This window comes from Eublepharis macularius, chromosome 12, assembly GCF_028583425.1.
Source record: "Eublepharis macularius isolate TG4126 chromosome 12, MPM_Emac_v1.0, whole genome shotgun sequence".
Lineage (NCBI taxonomy): Eukaryota > Metazoa > Chordata > Lepidosauria > Squamata > Eublepharidae > Eublepharis > Eublepharis macularius.
This window is the reverse complement of record NC_072801.1, coordinates 77,866,599-77,891,573: the sequence shown is the minus strand read 5'-3', so window position 1 is coordinate 77,891,573 and position 24,975 is coordinate 77,866,599. Positions and strand designations below refer to the sequence as shown.

Genomic DNA, 24,975 nt, shown 5'->3' with positions numbered 1-24,975 from the left:
GCAAGTCATACATTTACTTAGAAGCTAAAAAAGTGCATTCCTGTGATTTATTTTTAAACTGTTCTAACACAGGATATATCAACAGCTTAAAATAACACTTGGCCAGCTGTGCAATTGCAGGCTGGTATATTAGGACAGCGCTACGGACAAAGGAATCCACTCAGCTTTCTGAGACAGTAGGAAGGCTGCGAAGGGAAGGAGACCTTGAAGATGGCTCTGAATGGCACAGTCCTTACCAGATATTTAGTAGGAGCTCTTGGCATATGGGCATATGTCTTTGGGGAGAGCTTGCGGGAATATCTCACTACTGTCACCTTGGCCATGTTTCCATTCTCACTGTTGGGTGCTTCAGCTACTTAGGCTCAGTTTAGACATGCAGCCATGGCTGGGCAAAGCTGTTCCTTGTCCGTGGCCGTTTCCAGATGGCTTACCTGAAACCGCTCCATGCCGCAATGTTGTGGATCGTGCTGGGGAAAACGCGGTATTTCGTGTTTTCCCCGGCACGATCCACAACATTGCGGCATGGAGCTGCTTCAGGTAAGCCATCTGGAAACGGCTCAGGTCTGCAGGTGATGCATGGATGAATGCAGGCCACGTAAAACAAGGTTTTAAATTAAATTGTGGGCCAATTGGAATGAAAATTGTGGTATAAGTACAGCAAAACAGATGTAGTGTGGTATAGGAGTTAGTGTCGAGCTGGGATCTGGAGACCCAGGTTTGAATCCCCGCTCTGGCACCAAAGCTCACTGGGTGACCTTTGGCCAGTCACACACACTGCTCAATCTACCCCACAGGGTGGTTGTGAGGGTAAAAAGTCGTTGGCAATGTAGGGGGCCATTTTGGGTGCCCGTTGGGGAGATAAGGGGAGCACAAATAAAAAGGATGGCAGATGCAGTCTCTAGCCCTTGTGCCATTCTCTCTCTGCCTCTGGTCCCCAGCACTGTGGAGTACAGTCCTGTACAAGCTTAGCCACTTGCTTGGATTGACTTGGGGAGCTTTACCACCGGGTAACTGGCATGGTTTGTATAGATCTCGCTGCCTTGTCCCCCCTTAAGCAGCTCTGCTGGATCAGACCAAAATGCCATGGAGTCCAACATCCTGTTCCTTGGAGTGACCTGATAGGGGCACACTCCCCCCCCCCCAAATAATGTGGCCAACTTCCAGGTGGTAGTTGAAGATCTGGAATTTCAGCTGATCTCTAGAGCCTGAGCTGGTCAGATCTCAGAAGCTAAGCAGGGTTGGTCTTGGTTAGTACTTGAATGAGAGGTATCCAAAGAAGACCAAGGTTGCAGAGGCAAGCCACCTCTGTTAGTCTCTTGCCATGAAAACACTGCTAGGGGGCGCCATGAGCCAACTATGACTTGAGGACAGGATTTCATTTTTCCAGGCAACAGCAATCATTCCCCCTGGAGAACATGGCTACTTCAGAGTGTGGACTCCAGGGCATTATACCCTGGTGAGGCTCCTTCACCTCCAAAATCCCTAGGAATTTCCCAACCTGGAGCTGGCAACCCTATTCCAGAAGCCAGAGCATGAAGTCATCAGCTTTCCTCTACTATTTCCCAGCAACAGGCGTTCATGTGCAGGTGGATAGTGTTGTATAATGGTTAGAGCTGAGGAGACCCCCCCCCCCCATTCAAATGCTCCATCTGACAGGGCTGACCCATAGAGTTGTTATGAAGAGGCTGAACCGAATGGTGGAGAGTTGAGATCAAAATGTGCTAAAACAGAGACTGCAGTTTTGGCTGTCAAAGCGTTCTCCTTTCAAAGCCATGCAAAATGAGGCCAGCCTACAGCACCACCAAAATATGCCCTTAAAGCATTAATGAAATGCCACCTTTTCCTTGAGCGTTTGGCAGCATCCAGAGGAGGCCTAACCAGAAGCAAAAGCGATTGCTTGCTGTGCGGCTGGGAATTCATTGTGTGCTTGGATCTTTAAATTATTTTGTGTGCCTTTTAACTTATTTCTTTACCATTTTAAATTACAATTAAAAAGTAATAATTTTTCTATTATGTTGGGGGGGGGGTCTTTACATTATTTTGTGTGGTTTAAAATTATTTTAACAATTACTTTTTAATGATAATTCCAAGTAATAATATTTCAATTATGTGAGTTTTAAAAAATTATAATTTTAGCCATTTAATAACGCCGAGTAGTAACATTTACATTATTTGGGGGATTTTTAAATTATTGTGATTTCATGTAATTTAGTGATAATTCCAAGTAATAATATTAATATTTCAATTATTTTTTTTGTTTTTGTATTATAATTTCAACAATTTTAATGATATTTACATTATTTTGTGGATTTTTGAATTATTTCAACCATTTTAATGTTGATTTCAAGTAGTATTTAAATTATTTTGTGTTATTAAAAAGTATTTAAACAATGTTCATTAAAATGTATATTTAAAGTATTTTGTTTTTAAATTATTGCTTTAACCATTATTTAACAGTTATTACTTTCGCAATGTTAATGATAATTCCAAGTAAGAACAATATGTAAGTTATTTTGTGGGTTTTTCCAATTATTTTGTGGGGTTTTCTGTTGAAGCTGCTCTCTCTGGCTTCGGCCTGACTGAGGCCTCCTTGAGGGAAAAGGCGAGCCAACATGGCGCCGGCGCGGCCTTCTCCCCCTCCGCCTCTTCCCCTCCCGCTCCCTCCCGAGTGCCCGGATGTGACAGCCCGGCCGCCATCTTGCCGCCTTAGCAGAGAGACCCGCAGCGTTCGGGGAGCGCGAGCCCAGCCGTCGCCGCCGCCGCCGCCCTCCAGCCCGCGCCGCCTCATCAGCACCCCCGGAGATGTAAGTCGCGACCGATGCAAAGCGCCAAGGGGCGTGCAATGCGCCCGGCGGTGCAGAAGGGCGGGTGCACGCCCCGGTTTAGGGCTCTTTACCTCCAGAGGAGGGGAAATGGCCATACCCGCCCACGCGATCTGCCCACTGGCTTGTTTGTCGAGAGAAAAAAGGCGAATCTAGGGCGTGCAACGACCCCTCTGCTTGCATTTGCTCCGTGTGCTCTGCTTGCATTTGCTCCCCCCCCCCCCGCACTTTCCAAGGGTTTGGCTCCTGCCAGAGAGCCTCAGGGCGTGGGAATGCAAGAACCAAAGGCTGTCCAGCTGTCGAGGCGAGCTCACCCAGCCCAGGAGATCGGGGGTGGGTGGTGGAAGGGAGTGAGATCGAGGGGAGGCGAGGAGCTCCGGCTTTCCTCCTCAGCTGTCTCCAGCCTGGAAGACTTGGGCGGGGGGAGCGGGCGGGGGGCATTCCTTCAGACCTCAGTCTCGAATCTGCATACGAGCCAACATGCGAGTTAGGAGATCAGCTATGCAATGTTGCATTCCTCGCCCGCACCCCCCTCCCCAATAGGATCTGGAAAATTGGGCCCCTGCATGCTTAAAAAAGAAGAGTGCCCACCCCCATGGCTCGCAATGTGTTTTCCCCAAATGCCACGAGTCAGTGAGGTTATCGCCCTCCCAGGTGGGTATTTTAACCGATTTTGTAGGTGGGGAGGTAGGTTAATGGGCGGGGGGTCGTTCCCCAATAGCCAGCACATTTTTTCAGTATTATCTACCATGCAATCTCTTTAGGCATGCTTTGAAGCTGTGTTGCAATGTTTTTTTTAAAAAAATCTGTGTGCATGTAAGAAACTATTTACAACCCTTAAAAATACACCCAGTCTGAAGATGCTGTTTTATAAGACACCACCTGCTGCAGCTCCCCCCCCCACCTTTCCTTTTTTATTTTGCACCCCCTTTATGTGAAAACACCTGGAGGAACTGAAATGAGCCCCTTCTGTGTTTGGTAAAAAGTAGCAACCTGTTCTCCAGATCCAGATCTTGTCCACCTTTCAGCCTGTGTGCAGGTGTGAGTCTGGATTCCAAGGAGGGGGCTGGGGGGTCTACCTCTTCCCTTGCAGCCGGCCAATGCCACATTTGCTTGCCGTTGAAACTAACCAAGGGGAGATGGCTTCCAAACCATCCTCTGCCAGATGTCTGCTGCTGGCTGCACAAAGCGGTGCTGCCTGCATCTGGGCCAGATTATTTCCCCTTGATAAATATGACTCCCATCATCTTGCCTGAAATACGGGAACTTGAAGAGGGAAGGCATGCATTTCTAGCCCCCCCCCCTTTACCCTCTCGAATATTTTTAGGTTTTGCAAACGCAAACAAGGCAGATGGGTGATGCTAAAAATACCCTTTTGGTAAAAGGCGGTGTCACTGGCTTCCTAGCTGATGCGTGTTTTCTTGTTTGTCCCCTTTGGTGGGTTGGGGGAGGTCAGGGGGTGTCTATGTTTTGCTTATTACTAAGCTCCTGCTATCACCAGCGTCTTACAAGAGAACTTCTTTTGTGCTCTGAAAGGTCTATGGAGGATTTTAATTCCCCCCCCCACACACACACATTTTGTCATGTGCATATTGGCCTTTCCCTTTAGGTCCAAAAGGAAAACAGGTTCTGGAGGAGATAAGAAGGACGAAGCCAAGGAAGGGTTTGTGGGAGGGGGTATGTGGACGGAGAGCTTTGTGGGTAGCAAAAAAGAGGGACCAAAGATGGATGTTTTGCTTTGCATGTGCCAAGCAGCGGTGTGGCACGCACAGCCAGAAACTGTGTGGGCACAATTTGGGATTTGCTGTGATGCGTTCAAAGCATTGAGCGTGGCATGCTCTTTCTGTGTGCACGGAGAGAAAAATAAAAGGCAGGAAGAAGTGTACACAGAAGAGGGTATCTTGGGGAAATGGGGTTGATTTCCTTTTTTAAAAAGATGAGAGGGGGAAGAGGCATTGTGGCTCTGGGAGCCTTGGGCCCTGATGCGCTTGGCAAGAGATGAAGTTTATCCTGCTGATTTGGGGGGTGAAATGCTGTTAAGGGTGTTGTGAGAGAAAGGCAACGTGAAGGAGGAAATCGTAGAGAGTAGCTTGCTGAGAGTTTGGGTGTCTTGGAGAGGCAGGGCTGGGCTGTTGGCTGTCGGGGCATAGTGTAACCTCAGGCACTGAGATCAACGGCTATTATCAGATGCTTGTGCAAGGAGACTTTGGTTTCTGGAAAACAGTTCTTGCACCTGTGAAATTCCCAACTTATTTTCAATAAGCATGTTATTTTTTTAAAAAAAGAAAGGGTCAAGGCTTCACACTAGGGAAGAATAATACAATCTGGTAATCCTTTTGCTTTTCTTACGGTTATTATTTGCTAGGGATACTTTTTTAATACGAACCAGGCAAAGGACCTACCAGTCTGAGTAGGCAATACAGACTTGGATGGACTGAGTGTCTGGTTCGGTGTGAGGAAGGTTTATGTCAGAAGTTGTAGTTAGATTTTTAGTGCAATCCTAAAAAGATTTACTCCAGTGTAAGCCCATTGATTTCAATGGCCTTAGACTGGATTAACTCTTTTTAGGATTGCATTGTATGTCTGCAAGAATCCCTAAGTACCCCTATGGCTTTATCAGTTTTTGCTGTGAGATTTTTTTAAAAAAGGAACCTTGTTGACCTGATCTACCTACCTACCTAGGCATCTAAGTCTTTATTTATTTACTTAATTTATGTCCTGCCTTTCTCTCCATTGGGGGCCCAGAGCCACTTACACTGTCCTCCTCTGTTTTATGCTCATAACAGCCCTGTGAGGTAGGCTAGGCTGAGAGTGCCTGATTGGTCCAAGGTCACCCAGCCAGCTTCCGTGGCAGAGGGGGGATTCGAACCAGGACCTCCCAGCTCCTAGTCCAGTGGGCAGATGCCCCACTATTTAAACACCAAAGACTAATTTGTGCTTAAGAGTATTTGGGGAGCTTGTCCATACCTCTCCCCAGTCAAATTGGGCCTTTCTCCTCCGCAGTCCAAATCATGTAATTTAACTTCTATTCCTTCCAAGATTTGCATCTGAATACATACCCTTCATGATTCATCTACTTGTTGCTTCAGCTGCTTCTCTCCCGTGGACCACCATGTTGTCTGCATTGGCCATATATTGGACTGGTTAAGCAGCCCCCCCCCCCCCGTTCTGTTGCCTTCTTTTGTGCCAGTTGCCTCTGTTCTGTTACTGGATTTGGTCCATGGTATGCCCCTTAAATGAAGAGTGGGAGGAGATCTGAGTCTCCCAACTGTTGCTTTTAATATGCCAGAAGAAAATTCATACAAGAATTAATTGCGGGGTGGGGGAGCTTTGAAGGATTCCAAGTTCCTTCAGTCTTCTGATCAAATGCTAGGAATTAGAAATAACTTTACAGTCCTGGAAGGAACAGGGCTCTCTTTTATCCTGGATGGAGTTCTCTTGGGATCTCTCCTTGAGGCGGTGCAAATCGATTCTTAGCAGATCAAATCAAAGTTGTGGGTCCAGTGCCAGGGCTCCTGGGTCGCCTTCCCAAACAATTTCCCTCTGTCTCTTGTCCAAATGACTTTGGACACCTTCTTGGGCTCCCTTCCAACGAATTAATGTTGCCAGTCCTTGTATATTAAACCACTGGCTGTTGCCATTGCTTGAAATGGTCTGACTTCCAGTGGCACGAGCGGTTTCGAAGGGGAGGCGTTGTGTGTGGGTCATAATTTCTGTGTGGGGAATAAGACTCAACCGGCAGGATTATGGTCCCTTTTTATTTACTCCCCCCCCCATGTGGAACAGCCATTTTCTCCAAGGGAACTAATCTCTATGGCCTGGAGATCAGTTGTAATTCCAGGAGATCTGCAGCCACCACCTGGAGGCTGGCAACCTGCGCCTGCTGTGATCTTCTGGGTGTCACATTTTTGGCAGTTTGCCTCCATTTTTCCACTTCTTTAAGCAGCAGGCTCCCCACAGAAGGGAGGAGGAACTGCAAGGCTGTTTTCTCGGCGAGGGCAAAAGCCCTTACTCATCAGTGATAAGTCTCCCTTCCCAGGACTGCAAGATGTGTCTGGAGCTGCAGAAAACCTGAACAGATTGATTGATCTTGCTGGGGGGAAAAAGGGCGGGGGGGGGAGAGAAGGAACTTGCCTAATGGGGGCCCATGACAGATCCCATTGTTCTGAGCAACTGATAAACAAGCAGAGCTGCAGATGCTACTTTGTGTGACCTTCCAGTGTTTAAAACAAAGGCCTAGCGAGGCAGTGATTCATCGCCCATTTTTATCTGCTGTGAGGTCATCCTTCCGAAGGCTGGTCACTCCACCCTTGTAGAGGACTCTGCTAAAGAGTGTGTGGTAGCCCACAAGCGGGTTTGCTAGTCCCTTGCTCCAGACCTACGAAGGGGAAGGAAAATAATGCATTCGTGTAAAGCTTCCCTTCCTATTCGCCTTGGGGTGAAACTTACTTGCCCTAGGTGAGCAGCTCTTTGCAGCTGCGGCCTGAAAATTTCCCTTCCCAGGATCCAGCTTTCAATGCCAGCCTTGCCACTCACCTTGAAGACCGCACGTGGGTTCCCAAGCTGTGCCATCCGTCTCCTTCTGTTTGCCAAATATGTTAGATTAACAGCTGTGAGGTTTGGATAGTATCATGTACACTTCATCATAGGGTGATAAACCCATATTTCAGTGGGTGTTGAAATTAATCTGGCTTTAATTATGTGGCTTGGGAGCCAGTGAGGTGTAGTAGAAAAGAGCAAGAGTGCAGTAGCACCTCTAAGACTAACAAACTTAGTGGTAGGGTATGAGCTTTCGTGAGTCACAGCTGTCTTCTTCAGATTTTAAGAAGAGAGCTGTGAGTGACTCACGAAAGCTCATACCCCACCACAAATTTTGTTAGTCTTAGAGGTGCTACTGCACTCTTGCACTTTTCTGTTGCTACAGACAGACACGGCTACCCATCTTGATCTATCTCCAGTATGGGGTAGTGATTAAAGCACTGGACTAGCTTCTGGGAGACCCAGGTATGAATCTCCTCTTTGTCATGGAAGCTGACCTTGGGCCAGTCTCTCTTTCAGCTTAACCTACCTTGCAGGGTTGTTGGGAGGATAAAAATAGAGGCGAGGAGAATGATGTAAGCCGCTTTAGGTCCCCATTGGAGAGAACGTTTGGGTATAAACGAAGGAAGAAAATACATAAATAATTGTGGTCAGATATGAATGTCCCTTTATTTGAGGACTTGTGATAAATTCCTTTATGGCTGCTCGTGCGTATTTTGAAACAATCTTGGCAGTAAGCTCATGAAGCTGTGTCCTTAGACTCTGGGTGTCTCAAAGTCAGTCTTGTCTACTCTGGTGTAAGTGTCATGAGCAGAAGATGCTGAGGATAATGGCTTTGGGTCCTATATGCCGTGCAACAATGAAGGATGCGAGGAAGGCTCCAGAAATCAGCTTGTTTGCGATTTATATATTGCTATAAAGGTGTAAATGTTAATTATAACTGTTTTGATAGTTTAAGCAGATGCTTTATTCAGTGGATTTTATGTCCCTCATAACCCAAGTCTCATGGCTTATTGTACCGGGCCTTGATAAATTTTCTTTGGCTCTGGGAACCAGCCCCAAAACTCATGAGCCAAACTCTGCAAGGTTTTGTGTTAAAATGGTCATATGTTCTAATCATTGTTACCCCAACACCTAATCCTAATCCCTTTAAAGATGAAGGAACAGAGGGAATGCTTATTAAATTTGCAGATGATGCTAAATTGGGAGGGGTGGCAAATACGGTTGAAGACCGAGTCACGGTACAGGATGATCTTGACAGGCTGGACTAAAACAAATAAAATGAATTTCAACAGAGATAATGTAAAGTTCTGCATTTAGGTAGGAAGAATCAAATGCAGAGTTATAGTATGGGGGAGACTTGTCTTGGCAGTAGTATGTGCGAAAAGGATCTAGGGGTCTTAGTAGACCATACACCGAACTTGAGTCAGCAGTGTGATGTGGTAGCTAAAAAGGCAAATGCGGTTTGGGGCTGCATCAACAGACGCATGGTGTCCAGATCACGCGAAGTGATGGTATCGCTATACTCTGGTTAGACCTCACCTAGACTATTGTGTTCAGTTTGGGCACCACAGTTTAAGAAGGATATAGACAAGCTGGAACGTGTCCAGAGGAGGGCAAAGAAGATGGTGAGGGGTCTGGAGACCAAGTCCTGTGAGGAAAGGTTGAAGGAGCTCAGTATGCTTAGCCTGGAGAGGAAACGACTGATATGATAAACATCTTCAAGTACTTGAAGGGCTGCCATATAGAGGGTGGTGTGGGGCCAGAACCAATGGGATGAAATTAAAAGAGTTTTTGGCTAAACAGTAGGAAGAACTTCCTGACAGAGCAGTCCCTCAGTGGAACAGGCTTCCTTGGGAGGTGGTGGGCTCTCCTTCTTTGGACGTTTTTAAGCAGAGGCTGGATGGCCATCTGACAGCAAAGCAGATTCTGTGAACCTAGGTAGATCACGAGGGGGAGGGCAGAATGGGTTACATCAGTACTTAGTTCTCAGTACTTAGCCCTTCTTACTTGCCCAGGGTAATGCTGGACGCCGCCTTGGGGTCAGGTAGCAATTTCCCCAGGCCAGTTTGGCTAGGGATCCTGGAGATGTTTTGCCACCTTCTGGGCATGGAGCAGGGGTTACTCGGGGTGTGAGGAGGGGAGGTAGTTGTGAATTTCCTGCATTGTGCAGGGGGTTGGACTAGATGACCCTAGAGGTACCTTCCAACTCTGATTCTAAGTTTCTCATAATTTTATAAAAACTATGGCAGAAGTGTTGTACTTCAAAAATAAATATGGGGTAACTTTGGTTGTCTTCCCCACAACAAAAAATGAAGGTATTAGGCTACTATGAAATCTCTGCATTGTGTAATGTGTCTTGTTAATAATACTTCTGCTGTGTTTCATATTTCTCCGTGGTTTCAGTTTTCCACAGTCCTAATCCCATTATATTGCTTACTGGTTGTCCCATCCTATTGACTGCATTGATTTACAATGTATAATCTGCCTTGATTCTCAGTGAGGAAGGCAGCCTAGAAATAATATAAATAAACAAATAAAAAGAAATTAAATAATGCCATTTATTGCTTTAAAGATCTCCATTTAAAATAGAACATTGGAGCCATTGGGTAAGAAGTAAATTCATCCTCCACCACTAAATGGTGTAAAGTTAAACAGTGGAGAAGAAGGGAGGGGGGGTACACCAAGCAAAACGAAGGAAAAACAGCTATTGGTGCGAACAGAAGAATCTTGAATAATAGTATAACCCCTACACGTGAAACGCGTAGGGGTTATAGTGTTTTTAAAATTTCTTCTCTTTGCACCCTTTGCTGTTTTTTTTTTGTAAAGTTAAACAAGCGGTGATTGAATTTGATGCCCTGAAAATTGCAGAAGAGATGCTATGATAAAACTTTGCCGAAAATACCTCATTGGACCCTGTTCCACTCAGGGGCCATTCTAACTGTACAGAAATTCTTCCTAATGTTTAGCTGAAATCTCTTTTGGTTTAATTTCAACCCATTGGTTCTGGTCCGACCTTCTAGGGCAGCAGTATCACAATGAAATTTCTGGGTGCTGTGGTGACCTGGCGCTTGGGATTTGTTGTGCCCTGCTTTGTACAAAGTTTTCCAACACATTTTCAATCTGAGGTAGAAGTTGGTTCCCAGTTTCCTTCTTGCAGTTTCAGTTTTCTTGCGCTCCAGTCCAGCCACAGGTACTATCCTGGCTTAATTTATGTATCCCTGCTAGCAGTAGGGAGTGCTGTATAAGGCACCACCCCAAAGCCTGGTTTCTGTTTTTGCAAAAAAAACCCAAGAGGGTGAAATATTGGGACAAAAAAATCACATTGGTTTGGACAGGCGGGATATATACTTATCCTGTTTCTGTATTAATTTATGAGGAAGGAAACAGCAGTGGGAATTTACTTACACAGAGAGAGAGGAACAGATGCATTAAGGAGAAAAACAGAAATTTAGGTTTCCGCCTACTTGGTGCTATATAGTCAGATCTCTGCCAGAAAGTTGTGAGGATCGTATTTCCCTGTTTCCATTGAGGCTTTTGACTGCAGGTGCGATGAACAGTATGAATCCTGTTGGATCTCTGAGGATGCTTCGTGCTTTGGAGCGCTTCATGCTTTGGCTTTTGGTACCTTGCAGAGGTATCATTTTATGATTCTGGGAATTCATAAGTTGAGATCCTTCAGAACTTATTTATGGGTACAGATATTTCTTCCTTCCTCTTCAGCTACTTAGTAAAGTGATCCAGTGGGATTTCTGGGGACATCCAGTTTGGAGTGCTTGGTGCAGAGCCTCAGTTTTTAGCCAGGCATCTCCGTAGGGCACCTTATTCCAGGGACGTAAGAGCTGAGTGATAGGCCTGAGCCTGAACTTGATGTAGGCTGCAGCACCGTTTAAATATCATCAGTATTTGTGGTTGGGTTGGAGAATAAAAAAACGGGACTGCAGCTGGGGAGCTGAATACCAGCCTCAGCTTCTTCCAGGTTCCCCAGTCAACACAGAGTGTGTCTACACAAGACATCTGACAAGTGAAGAACATGTATCAGGAGATGCAATGTTAGCCAGGAAGGGTAGTTTAAAAAGACAGAGCCTGGGGCAGGGCAAAACCTGTGCTATACACTGGAGTTGTGTGAAGGGGCTGTGAAATGCCAGGAGGGAAACTTCAGCCCATTATAACCTCTCCAGGTCCAAGCCTAGTTCTGGAAGGCAGCTCCAGCCCATTTCCATTCCTAGCTGCCCTTTGGTTGTGATCCCACACAGTTTTAGACTGATGAGGTGAAATTGACAGAGCCTTCTGGGAGGCAAAGATGAAATTGACAAACCCTCTGAGGAGCGATATCTGCCAGCTCTGTCTTTTTAAACTGCACTTCCCGGCTAACATTGTGTCCCTACACTTGATGAACACGCATCGAGGCGTCTCATGTAGAGAGACTCACAGACACAAATGAACAAGAGCTAAGAAGCAAATGTTTATGGTTGCGGGCAAGGGGAGAGTTTGGAGAGCAAAGGGACAGCCTGTCGATGCGCTTCCCTATCCTGTGATGGAGAAAGATGTGCAGAACTTCTGACTGCAGGTGTGATGAGCTGCATTCTGTAACTAGGAGTGTGACTACAAGTGACTTTCTCCACGTGGAGAACACTAGATTTTTTTAGCAAGGTTTCCTGGGAAATGAAGTCCAAGTGGTTCTTCCCCTCTGTTAGAATCACTGCCTGAAGAGCCACAAGAGGGCTTCGTTTGGGGGCGGGCAGCTGCTACTTTCTCCCAGGGCGTCCTGCGGGCTGCCTACTCCTGGGGAGCTGCTCTGGAAGTGGCAGCATCGGTGAAGCTTCAGCCGCAGCGACAGCGGAAGAATCTGCAGCAGATCCTTCCACTGTTGCTGCAGCTGAAGCTTCACCGACGCAGCCATTTTCTGTGTTACACAGAACTCTGTTTCAGCCAGAGATAGGAGCTCTCACGTCCTAACCAGTGGGAAGCTGGCTGAGGCCAATGCAGTGGTCATGACAGTTCACACCCCTCCTCTAGCACTGGCTGGAACAGAAAAGCTCACTGGGGGGGGGGGTGTCCTCCCATATGACTCCCTCCAGAACTGGAAATCCACCAATGAAACCCTCTTTTGGGTTTGAGGTTGGTTTCCCCAAGAAGCATGGTCTTCTCTGTGGTGGCCCCTCTGTTCTGGAATGCTCGTCACACAGCATGGTATCTCCTTCTCCAACCACCAGTTGATAAACTGTTTTGTTGTGCCTTTAAGAGTTAACTTTGGCTCTGTTGCTTCACTGTGCCATTTTTGCACTGTTAAGTTATATTTCAGTTGTTTCGCTGCGCCTGCACCTCCGCTTTTGAGTGCAAGTTAGGAAACAAAATGAGGAGTGATGCTGGCGCCTAGGCCGTCTTCTGAAGGAAGACAGAAATAATGTACACCAAGTGCTTTGAAGGATCGAGGGACACACAAGATCTGGGTTGGGCAAACTTTTCAGCCTGGAGGTCATGTCGACTTCTGGGGCTCCGAGCTGGATGGCGGCTCGTCTAACCCAGAGTCCTCCAGAGCAGGTGGGGGTGAAGGTGTGGCCCCCCTTCTCTCCTGCTTGGATATTCTCAATTACCCTCAAACTAGTGAACCATTTTCAGGAGCCTCTCTGCAAATTATCAGGCAGCTTGAGGACCAGATGAAAATTCCCAGGACTTAGCTGTAGCCCAGAGCATATCATAAGGAAAGCTGGATTAGATCTAGAAGAAGGTGGAGTGAAAATTGGTAGAAGGGACATTAACTATTTGAGATAAGCAGATGACACCATGTTACTGGCAGAAAATAGAAAAGATTTGAAACAACTACCGATGAAGGTTAAAAGAAGAAGTGCCAAAGCAGGATTACAGCTGAACATCAGGAAGACAAAAGTAATGACTAATTGAAATTGTCCAAGATTTTCTATTCCCTGGCTCAGTCATTAACCAACAGGGAGACAGCAACGAGGAAATCAGAAGGAGACTGAGACTTGGAAGAGCAGCTGTGAAGGGAGCTAAAAAAGATCCTTAAAGATAAAGATGTCTCTCTGGGGACCAAGATCAAGATAATCCAGACTACGGTGTTCCCGTTTACTATGTATGGATGTGAAAGCTAGACAGTGAAGAAAGCTGACGGGAAGAAAATTGACTCGTTTGAGATGTGGTGCTGGAGGAGAGTTTTGTGGATATCACAGATGGCCGAAAAGACAAATAAGTTCTAGATCAAATCAAGCCTGAATTCTCCCTAGAAGCTAAAATGACAAGACTAAGGCTATTGTACTTTGGTCACATCATGAGAAGACAAGATTCTCTGGAAAAGTCAATAATGCTGGAAAAAGTTGAAGGCAGTAGGAAAAGAAGACGACTTAAGATGGCTTGACTCAATAAAAGAAGCCACGTCCTCCAGTTTGCAAGATCTGAGCAAGTCGGTTAATGTTAGGACTTTTGGAGGTCTTTCATTCATAGGGTCGCCATAGGTTGGAGGCGACTTAACAGCACATAACACACACACACACACACACACACCCAGCTGTGAATTGCTCTCACTTTTGCACTCAGTAAATATCGTGCAAAGGTTTCACAAAAGTGAATATTGGCAGGTGGTTAAATGTTTGTGTGTGAGAGTGCTAGTCACTTTGGGGAAGTGGTTTGTGAGCCTGGCATAAATGGCCAGCGTTATTTCCGGATCTCTCGCTGGGGCTGTCCCTCTCCATCTCGACTGATTAATTGCATGAGTCCTAGTGGATTCCTTTTGCAGTGGTTTTGAAAAGGCCCATACGTTTCTCTGCTTTGTGTTCTCTGTAGCGTCATTGGCTTCCTGCGAGACAGCTGTTCAATGTTTCTTTTTTTGTTGTTTAATTGTAGAGGGACTAAACTACTCTTCCCCCCCCCACTCTCCTAGGTCGGCTTCTGCTGCTGCCGCTCCCCCCGCTGTTGGAGGAGAGGGGGGTGGCCCCCCTCCTCCACCCCCCAACCTCACTAGCAACAGAAGACTCCAACAAACACAAGCACAAGTGGATGAGGTAAGGAGCAAATGCGCATCATTGTGCGCGAGGGGGAGTTTGGACCGCCAAAGGATAGCCTGTCAGTGTTCTTCCCCACCTTATGCAGGACATGCCTCCTCACACACATGTGCACGTGGTTCAAGTCTATTCAACATGTTCTTTTCACTGCTCAGTGCTGTCTGGGTGTGTGTTGCAGTGGCGTGAGGAAGGCTGGATCGGTGCATTTTGCTTCGCCACAGGTGCTACGATTGGCTGCTATCCTGTGTTTTTTACCGGTGGCTTGGCTCGCATGCTCCACCTGTCTTTGCAGCTCTTCTCTGCTGCTGATTGTTGTTTTGTGTAGCACCGTGGAAGGTTCATGGCGCTTCCATGCCCTGAGAAGCTTACAGTTGACAGTTCTAGACAAGGAGATGAAGGCGGAGAGAAGGGTAAAATGCGTACTGTTTGGATCGTTTTGCAAGATCTGTGCCCATACTTGATGTGTCTCATGACCCAGCCTTCTATTTTTATACGTCTCTGAGTGCCCTTGGAACTGTCCTGTACCAGGTCGTGCCACTGGCCCATCGTCCAGTACTGCCTGCTCCGACTGGCAACAGCTCTTTAGGGTCTTGGGCACAGACCTTTCTCTGCACCGCTGCTGCAAATCTTTGTAACTGTAGTTGCCGGGGATTGAACTTTGGACCCTGTTTATGCCAGTCACATTCACTCCTCTTCTGAACTGCGGCACCCTCTGTGCTGGACCAGTGCCTAAAATTTGTTCTTAAATTACGCCCAGGAATTTGAGATATTTTTTCCCCTGAAAGGCCTGCCTCTGTACAGGAATGCCAACGAAGCAAGAAACTTGGCTTGTACTGCTCGGTTAGGTCCTTTAAAAAAAAAATCTGGTTTGGCTCAGGATGCTGTGTTGGAAAAAGCACATATCTGGATGCCTTTATCAAGCGAGTGCAGAAGTATCTCTGAAAGTGCTGATTATCTTTCAGGCTTTGGATTACTTCTTTTCTCAGGGGGGGGGGCATGCTTTTTTTGTATTTTTCCCTTATCTTATTTCAGGGACTCAGTATGTTGGGATATATTATCCTTCTCTATTAAAAATTTTATTGTAATAGTATAGAGGATACTGAAAAAATGGATTATATAAATGGTATGAATCAAAATTATTATCAGTGCAGTCCTAGGCAAAATTACTCCAGTCTTAAGTCCATTGAAAACTCTTAGGATTACACTGTAAATATAACAAGATACCTTCCCAACATTAATTTTGAAGACACTGTCTGACTACAGTAATACTTGCTCTTGTTGGGATACATTTATATTCAACATTTTAGGTGTCAAATTTATGTTCAACATTTGGTATTCAAATTTCTTAGCTAACCTGTTTTGCAACTACATCATTAGTTTCAACATTATTGAAACTAATACTACATCATTCGTTTCAATATTACATAGTTTCACCACTTCTACCTAGCCACTATAAATTTTAGCAAATATATATTAATAATAATAATAATAACTGCGCTTACATACTGCTCTTCTAGACAGATTAGTGCCTCACCCGGAGCGATGAACAAGTTAGTGTTATTATTATCCCCACAATACAGCTGGGGAGCCGGGGCTGAGAGGAGTGGCTTCCCCAAGGCCACCTCCTGAGCTCATGGCAGTAGTGGGATTCGAACCAGTAGAGTGCTGATTTACAGCTGAATCACTTAACCACTGTGTCAAAGTACAAAGGGAAAGTCTATTATATATCTCATAAAAATGATAATAATGAATGCTTTTACTCAAAAACTACTTCTGTATAGATTTATATTCAAGATGTTAGATTTAAAACTTATTCTCGTTCTGCTTCTATATTGCAGTACATTTGTATATAATTTATATGAAAATATTTTTGTATTTAAAAACTGTTTCTCATTCTAGATTTGTCTCTTGTTTGCATAATACACGTTCCATTTCTCCTCAGATTTCATGACTGATCTGTTTCTCAAATAAGTTGTCAATTTTGCCATTACTGCATATTCTGCAAGTTTATTTTCCCATTGTATTGTCGAAGGCTTTCACGGCCGGAGAACGATGGTTGTTGTGGGTTTTCCGGGCTGTATTGCCGTGGTCTTGGCATTGTAGTTCCTGACGTTTCGCCAGCAGCTGTGGCTGGCATCTTCAGAGGTGTAGCACCAAAAGACAGAGATCTCAGAGAGATCTCTGTCTTTTGGTGCTACACCTCTGAAGATGCCAGCCACAGCTGCTGGCGAAACGTCAGGAACTACAATGCCAAGACCACGGCAATACAGCCCGGAAAACCCACAACAACCATTATTTTCCCATTCTTATAATCTGGGACAAATATGGGATTTCCATTTTGCTGCATCAGTAATTCTAGCCCTTCCCATTGGTATTTCCTCTCTAAAATTCTGCATCCATTTAATCATACATTTTTTCACTTGTTCTTTTTCTGTTTCTTACTGAAATAATAGCTTGTATATCCACCGTAATAAATGAGCTCCATGTTTTATAAACAGCTGTTTGAATTCAGGCCTCTCTCTTAAAGCTCCACTTCCTTTGTTTATAATCTTTCTTCATCTTGAAACTGATTGATAGTATGGTAGCCACTGAAAGAACCATGAGAAGACAAGATTCTCTGGAGAAGTCAACAGTGCTAGGAAAAGTGGAAGGCAGTAGGAAAAGAGGAAGACTTAAAACAAGATGGCTTGACTCAACAAAAGAAGCCACATCTTCCAGTTTGCAAGATCTGAACAAGTCTGTTAATGATAGGATGTTTTGGAGGTCTTTCATTCATAGGGTCGCCACAAGTCGGAGGTAACTTGATGGTACATGACATACAGAACCATTGAAGGGATATATTATCCTTCTGACTACCCTCTGAGATGGGCAAGATTGAAAGAAAGTGACCTGTGGCTTCTCAGGACTATTAATCTAACCCTGGGTTAGATTAATAGCTCTCTGCCCGGGTTAGATTAATAGTCCTCTTGTTAGATTAATAACCCTCTGCCTCAACCTGGCAAGTGAGCCTCCACATCTTACTGAGAGGAAGCAAAGAAGCCTATTCGTGGCTGTCTAGAAGTTTTTCATTTTCCATTCAGCCTTTGTCATTGGGCGGCAAGCCTCTTAGGCCAGTAGGATAAGATGTTGGGTGAGTCTATCCAAAAATCATGCTGTAAGCGGATCCTCGAGATTGCAACTAGTTTGTCGTGTGGACTTGGGCGAATTACTCTCGTAAACCACTTTGGCTTTCCCCCATTTCCTTGTGCACGGCTTGGAGCCGGAAACAAGAACCTAGCCCCGTTTCAAGGTCTTTGCTCAAGCTAGAGGATGTAGAGGGTGACATCTTGCTCCCAGCAGGGTTAAAGATGGAGGCCCTTCCCTCTCTGAGTTTTGTGTCATGTTTGGGTCAAGGGTCTTTCATGTTATGTATGTGGGGGGAATCACAGGAATTCCGTGTAAGAGCATCCCTCGTGACCCTGTTTGTGGACGGCTGAGTGTCTCATCCCCTCCTTCCTCCTCCTCTTCTTAACCCAGGTGGTGGATATCATGCGGGTGAACGTGGACAAGGTCCTCGAGAGGGATCAGAAGCTTTCGGAGCTGGACGACCGTGCTGACGCCCTGCAAGCTGGAGCATCCCAGTTCGAAACCAGTGCCGCCAAGCTCAAGCGCAAGTACTGGTGGAAGAATCTAAAGGTAACGTGAAGAAGGAGAGCCCCCAGCCGCCGAGAAATCGAAGCTATCTTTTGAGACCGCTGACAAAGTCCAGCCCTGCAAACCGGTCACCTCCCCCGCGGGATAATTTGGACGACGAGTTCTCAGGAAAACAATCAACCCCCCGAATCTGTTTTTAAACTCAATCTGAGTCCTGAGAAATGTAAATGGGGTAATGAAGGTGGGGGCCTCTGAGCACGTGCAGAGTGCATTTGCTGCCTTGCCTATGAGATTGGGGTAGAAATTTCTTTGCACGAATCTGTCTCCAAGCATCGCTCAGCATCTCTGCGTCTATAACCGCTGAATAGATGCCTCCTCTCCCAGGTTCCCCTGTTCTTCCGTTAGGAGACCAGTCAGCATCTCCCTGATTTATTCGGCAGTGCCGCCTGGCTCTCCAGCCGTGGGCTCTCGGCACTGACTGCCAGGGGGAAGGGAACACAGCCCAAGGGAGATAAAAGACGCACTAAAGTTCACTGAGAAAACATCCTTGGAAGTGTGAAATCCAAACTAGCTGTAACTTTATCAAAGTACAAAGCTCAGCACAGACACTTACCTTAAAGCCGAATAAAAGCAGGAGCAGCCCACTGGTGTGTCTGCTCAGGACGCCATCTTGGAGCTCCTCCACGTTTCAAATAGGTATCTCTCCCAAGTTGATGGCTTTTTATTTTAGCAGCTTTCTCTGTTTCTCCTCCTTCTTCCAGATGATGATAATTCTGGGGGTGATATGCACCATTATCTTGATCATTATCATTGGTGAGTAAGGGGGAAGGGAGGGAAGGGGGCTGCCTGCCCTGTTTGTGGGTGGACTCAATTTGGGTTCGGCCAAAAGAGCACGAGCGTTGGCTCAGGCCCCCGGAGTCGGTCTCTTCTGCTGTCCTGTTGCTCACCCTGGCCAGTCTGGTGCCCTGGCTAGCCCACACGGGGCTACAGAGGCCACAGCCTTCCCGCAAGTTGTTGCTTCCCGCCATCAGCTGGCATTCAGGAGTACCCTGCCTTGGCACGTTTACCCTTTTAGAGACAGCTAAACCCCTAGACCCTTTGGGTTGCTGTTGTCAGTGCCTTTTCGAGGCCTACCTCGCTCTTTTGGAGATGAGACCAAGGGACTCCGTTACCGCCTGTGCTAAACGTCTCCATAGATTAAATGCCTTTGTCTGAGAAAGGGTTTTTTCTTCATTGCCCGGTTTCAGCCCCAGAGACCATTAAGGCAGAAGTGGAGATTGTGGAATCTGTAATTTTCCTGTAAATGTGTGCAAAATGATTTCCTTCCAATATATGTCTGAAGAAGTGAGCGCTCACTTAGGCAAGCACATCCTGGAATAAATGTTGTTAGAATTCAAGGTATCACCAGATTTCTGTGTTATTTTGCTCAACATAGTAAAGAGTCCAGTAGCACCTTTAAGACTAACCAACTTTATTGTAGCACTAGCAACAATGCCCGTTGTAGCAAAAAATACAACAGGTTCTAGAAAGGACAGGAGGGCCAGGATGGACATTCCCCCCTCCCCAGAGCAGGGCTGGACATTGCCCCCTCCCCAGAGCCCCTATCGGGGTGGGGGAAGGACAGGGGGCCTGTCTGGGCATTGCCCCCTCCCCAGCGCCCTGATCTGAGCTGGAGGGAGGAGGGCAGGGTGGCCTGACGGCATTGCCCCCTCCTCAGTGCCGCAATAGGAAAGGCGGCAGAGGCACCCTGACAGGCTCCTGCACCCAAATCGGGGCCTCAGCTGGCCGGCGGCCTAAAGGGCTCCTTTGCCCGCCACCAAGATCAGGGCACTGCTGGCCAGGAGCGCACGGTGTGAGGTGGCTCCAGGTGGCCTGAAGGGCTCCTCTATCCGGCAGCTTCTCCCCCCCAATCAGGGCGCTGCTTGCCAGGAGCGCACGGGGGGGGGGGGACGCGGCTCCAGGGGGCCTGAAGGGCTCCTCTGCCCAGCAGCCCCCGGATCGAGGTGCTGCCAGCAGAGAGCGCATGGGGGGAACGCAGCTCCAGGCGGCCTGAAGGGCTCCCCCGCCCGGCAGCCACCTGGATCGGGGCGCTGCTGGCCGGGAGCACACGGTGGGGGGGGGGGCGAGGTGGCTCCAAGCGGACTGAAGGGCTCCTGCGCCCGGCAGCCACCCCAATCAAGGCTGCTGCCTTACCAGGCATGTCGTAAGGGTTGTAGCGTGATCATGCATGTAATAGTGTACCTTGGAACACACTGAAGCCTCTATATAGAAATGCAGGAGGGATCGGCTGTTGAGTCCGGAAGTCTTTGCCACTTGAGCCATTCCCGGTGCATCCCAGATAGGTAGTTGGAAAGAGTTCGCGGCAAGCTCGAGGGGCCAGGGAGCTCTGTCAGTTGGCTTGCCTTTGCAGTAAGAGGAAGGTGGATGGGAAACAGTCGGGCCGAATCTTTCCTGTCGCAAATGATCTCTTCGCTTTCCCCCCTCCCTCTTGCAGTTTACTTCAGCACCTAGTGGAATCTGTGGAGCCGTGTCCCACCCAGGAGCAGCGGCCGGGAGAGGCGCGAGGGGCACAACATACCCCCTCCTCTAGATCTCAGCCATATCTTCCAGCCCGACCCCCCCCTCACCCCTTACACTCTCCCCCCCTCCCCGTTCCCCCTGTGTGTGCGTGTGCGTGTGCATTGCGTGTGGGTGTCCTGTAAATAGCCTGATTTGTTATTTATACATATATATATATATATTATAATAATAATTATATTTTGTCTGTTTGTAGATTTACTACTAGACTTTCCATGTGTCATGGAATCTCCCTCCTGACCATCTTCCGCCAACCCCCCTAACTTCTCTCTCACACTCTTCTCGGATGGTGTTTTTTCAATGTCTTGATTTTTAATTACAATCTTTGAGGACCAATGATTTCCCAAGTCCCTCTCCCGTCCCCTCTTAGTTGGGCTCAGAAATTCCTCAACCCCTCTGGCCGTTGCAACCCTTCTAAATTGTCGTTTTGGATGCCTACAGTGAGTCCTGTTTGGCCGTTGGCTGTGGCTCCCTTGTGCTTTCTTCCTTCCTTTTACCTCAGAAATTTCAGAACACTACAATAGACTGTGGGATACAGAGCACGAAAGTTTCCCACAGTTCTTTACTGCCTACCTGGGATTTCTGTGCTCCAAGTGGCTTTTGATTGGACCGTCCTGGTGGGTGCCGTGAATTTCTTTGCCCGTTCCCATCCTTCCCTCCCTCTGGAAAGAAATATTTACACCCTTTTGTGATCTTCTGTAACATTCCTGGAGTTGTGCCGTGTGCTGTGTCTTGACAAGTAATCAACACTACACCTTAAGCCCCCTCTGATTCCTTGGGGGGGGGGTCGGAGCATGGGAACCCTGCCGTAGCCCTTCCCTTGGCCTCGCCCTGCTAAAAAGGACAATACAGCTGATTTTCCTGCCCTAAGTATCCTGTCTGGAAACTGCCTCGTTTTCTTTGAAATGTACATTCCACACCTCTCCTGAAAATGTGGAAGGATCTTTGCCTGTGGTTCCCAGAATAACTCTTGATTCTTTCTCATTAGCAATCACTGCCTATTAGTTGAGAATTGGTATGTATGTGAGTGTGAATGCATGGGACAGAGGGAGGCTGCAAAGGGGATTTAGTTCCTTTCAGGGAGTGCTGGGGAGAATGTATTGAAAGCATAGCTGACAAGCAGTTTTGATAGCAAATAATACAGGAATTTATTATTATTATTTAATTATAATCTGCCTTTCTCACTGATCCAAGGCGGATTACACAGAATTTGGGGAAAGATGGTAGCAAGGCTGTCAAATCTACAGGGCTGGAAGAGGTCTTTTCTCTCCAGTCCTATTTAGACTTAGCTCAGCGCCAAATACCCTTTATCTCTCCAATCCTGCCTCTGGCCTGAAGCAAGGAACCGCTTGGAGTCTGCGCTCTTGACTTCTGATTGGAACTGCAGCCAAAGGGTTCGTTACGGGGGTGCGTGTGTGTGCGTGTGGCTGGGAAAAATGTGAGTTGGGAGAAGAGTTGTTGGATTACTGGCTGGTTGGGAACCCCCCACCCACCCCACACTTTTCCATCCTTGTCCCAGATCAGCCAGTTCTGTTCTGCAAATGTTACAATGGTGATTATTGTGGCAAGTGGACACTCTCCAATTCTCTGTCGAGCACAAACTGCCACCTTTCTTGGCCCATTTATAGCGTCAGTGACTTGTGACTTTTTTTAATTTTTTGGTACCTCTTCCCTCCCGCTTCTTACCTTACCCCCCCCACCCCCTTTTCCCCCCAAGAAGAACCAGATCATCCCTTTCGACTCTCTCTGTGTACCGATCGCTCTCTGTTGCCAAGGAATTGCAGGAGGAATGAGAAGGAGGTGTGACTTTTTGTGGCAAAGTGGCATGGGATGGCGGGCGCCCTTGCCAACTCGGAGGGAAGACTTGGCATGGGGTGTCCCGCGGCAAATACGTGTGAGTATGGGGTGGGGGGGAAGGGAAGGAAGAGTGGAAGCATGCGAACCTCCTAGCTGCCACTGTGGAGGGACATGGGAGCCGGGAGGTTACATGACCGATACCTTGTCCTCCTCTGCCCCATAGCCAAGATTAATGTTGGCATATTCTTCGGTGAGTGTGTGGGTTGTGAACTGCTGGGGGAGACGGTTGAAGGTGGGGGGGCGCAGTCAGTGGGGGAGATAAACTCCTTTGGGTAGCTGGTAGCTATGATCGTGAAGGCCTTTGGCTCACCTTCTGTATATACTCTCAAGAAGAGAGATTACACCTGTTACAGTAAAATGGGTGTATGCATTTAATTGAGGGGGAGGGGAGGGGAGGGGAAGAGAGCAGGAGCTGCATTTCTTTAGCTGGACAGCAGGTGTCACTGCTGCTGTCCAGCTCTGTCCAGTTCCTGGAAGAAAGTCTCTGGCAAGACATAAGAAACCCAAGAAGGGGTAGAAATTTACCCCAGTGGGGGTGGGGGGGTGCATTTATGTGTCTCCAGAAAGCAGGTTTGCTAGAGCAGGGGATGTGGGGTTAGGCTCCATTGCTTTGCTGCCCACCCCTCCTCCTCCCTCTTCCTCAGCAGGCCTGGGTTATTCAGGAAAGGGGTTGGATCCAGTATGGGCAGAACTGGGAGTGACTATGCTGTGAAAAAAAAATGAAAATTTTAAAAAGTACAATAAATGTCCTGTGGAGAACGCCCAACTTCTGTGTCTCTGAGTTTTTAAAAAATATTTATTTGTAGTCTGCCTTTCTCACTGAGACTCAAGGCAGATTACGCAGTGTGAGATTAGCACAATCCGTATCAAGGACATTTCCATACAGTGTCAGGGACATTTCCATAAACAATGCTGTGGGGTCAATAAATACAAGTTTTCAAAGTCTTTGCAAGTAGAATTTCTAAGTGGGGTTCAAACTCCTCTTCCCATAATGAAAAAACAGCTGATGTAAAAGGGGGTGAATGGGCTGGTTAATGTGTGAACATACACTCAGAAGTGACCAGAAAGCAATCAACTGATTACCTAAAATGAGGGCTTTGGATTAAAGACCCCAAAAGACATGGCTTGACTTAATAAAATAAACCTTGTGCTCTAGTTTGCAAGAGCTGAGCAAGTCTGTTAATGATAGGATGTTTAAAGTCTTTAATTCATAGAGTCGTCATAAGTTGGAAGTGGCTTGACGGCACATAACACACACATGTAACATGCTGCAGCGTGGTGCGTGCTTTTTTGATTATCTTGCACTGGTTCTGCTTTCTCTCAACTTCTCACTCCAAGGCAGGATTGATCATACACCAGTCTTGATAGTTTCTTCTGAAGATGCCATAAAGCTTTGCACATCTTCTGGAAACAGTGTGAGACACCTTCCTTCCTTTTGGCTCATTGTGGCCAAAGACTGGGTGCAAAAAAAAAAAAGTGTATTGCTACCATTTGGAGCTCTTGGACTGGAGAAATTTGTAAATAAATGATCCATGTGCAATGTATCTTGAATGGGGAATGGGCTCATAAAATGGCGATCTGAAGAGATCTGAAGAGCTCCTTGTGACTTGAGGGAAACCCAAGGAGGTAGGAACAAAAGAAAAAAATTAATTGTTATAAATAACCAGGGCTCATTTTGAGGGGGAACGCACAGGAACAAAATTCTAGCAGTTCCCCAAAGAGGTCACATGACAGGTGGCCCCACCCACCTGAGTCTCAGCCATTTTGGCCCCGTTTCGGCCTGGGTCAGCCCTCTGAAAGGTGGTGGATCACTCTCCCGCTCAGCAGCGGCCTGATCCTGACCATTTTGTGCCCCTTTTTGGCCATTTTCAGCCCCTTTTGCCATTTTGGGCCCAATTTTGGCCCTGAATGGTCAGGATTGGGTCCAAAACAGCCAGGAAGGGTGATGTCAGGGGGTGTGGCATATGCAAATAAGTTATGCTAATGACACACTTCTGGTGATGTCAGGGGGTGTGGCATATGCCAATAAGTTATGCTAATGAGTTACTCCAGCTCTTTTTCTACTAAATGACCCCTGTAAATAACTAAAAATAATTAAAAACACCAGTATAAAATTTAATAATTCCATTAGAAATACATAAATGGAATTAAAAGCATCAAATGGTTCTTCATATACGTTCTAAAACCATGTATATAAACAAAATCACTAATACACAGGTATAATAGTACATTTCATCGCCACATGTACAGAACGAGTTCCCTGTGACTTGAGCAAAGTGTACAGGAAGAGGAGTGTGTTGTCCTTGGTTGTCCAAAGTCCATTGGCTGAACTTCATGGTAAAACGGGAATTTGACGCTGCTTTTCTGACTCTCTAACTGCACTGGCTCTTTCAAAGTAGGGGCTCTTCCCCCCCCCTCCAAAGACTTGTGAGCTGCATGAGATTATCCACATAAAAGTAGGGTTGACTTGGCAAAGATAATGACAGGACATGTTTATCACCTGATGAAGATACAAGGCGCTAAATGAG

General features: G+C 46.7%; 1 protein-coding gene across 1 annotated transcript; it reads left to right on the top strand.

The window, feature by feature from the left end:
* Nucleotides 1-2,696: 2,696 nt before the first annotated feature.
* On the top strand, nucleotides 2,697-23,207 carry VAMP2 (vesicle associated membrane protein 2). The gene is made up of 5 exons (XM_054993299.1): nucleotides 2,697-2,804; nucleotides 14,260-14,380; nucleotides 17,897-18,055; nucleotides 18,775-18,826; nucleotides 20,508-23,207. Coding segments are annotated over exons 1-5 (351 nt in total). The 5' UTR covers nucleotides 2,697-2,802; the 3' UTR covers nucleotides 20,525-23,207.
* The last annotated feature ends 1,768 nt before the right edge of the window (nucleotides 23,208-24,975 follow it).

Bases quoted from the DNA above. Each gene is read 5' to 3' on its own strand.
- VAMP2 (XM_054993299.1), top strand. The intron at 14,381-17,896 runs GTAAGGAGCAAA...TTCTTAACCCAG, and splicing joins CACAAGCACAAGTGGATGAG to GTGGTGGATATCATGCGGGT. The intron at 18,056-18,774 runs GTAACGTGAAGA...TCCTTCTTCCAG, and splicing joins ACTGGTGGAAGAATCTAAAG to ATGATGATAATTCTGGGGGT.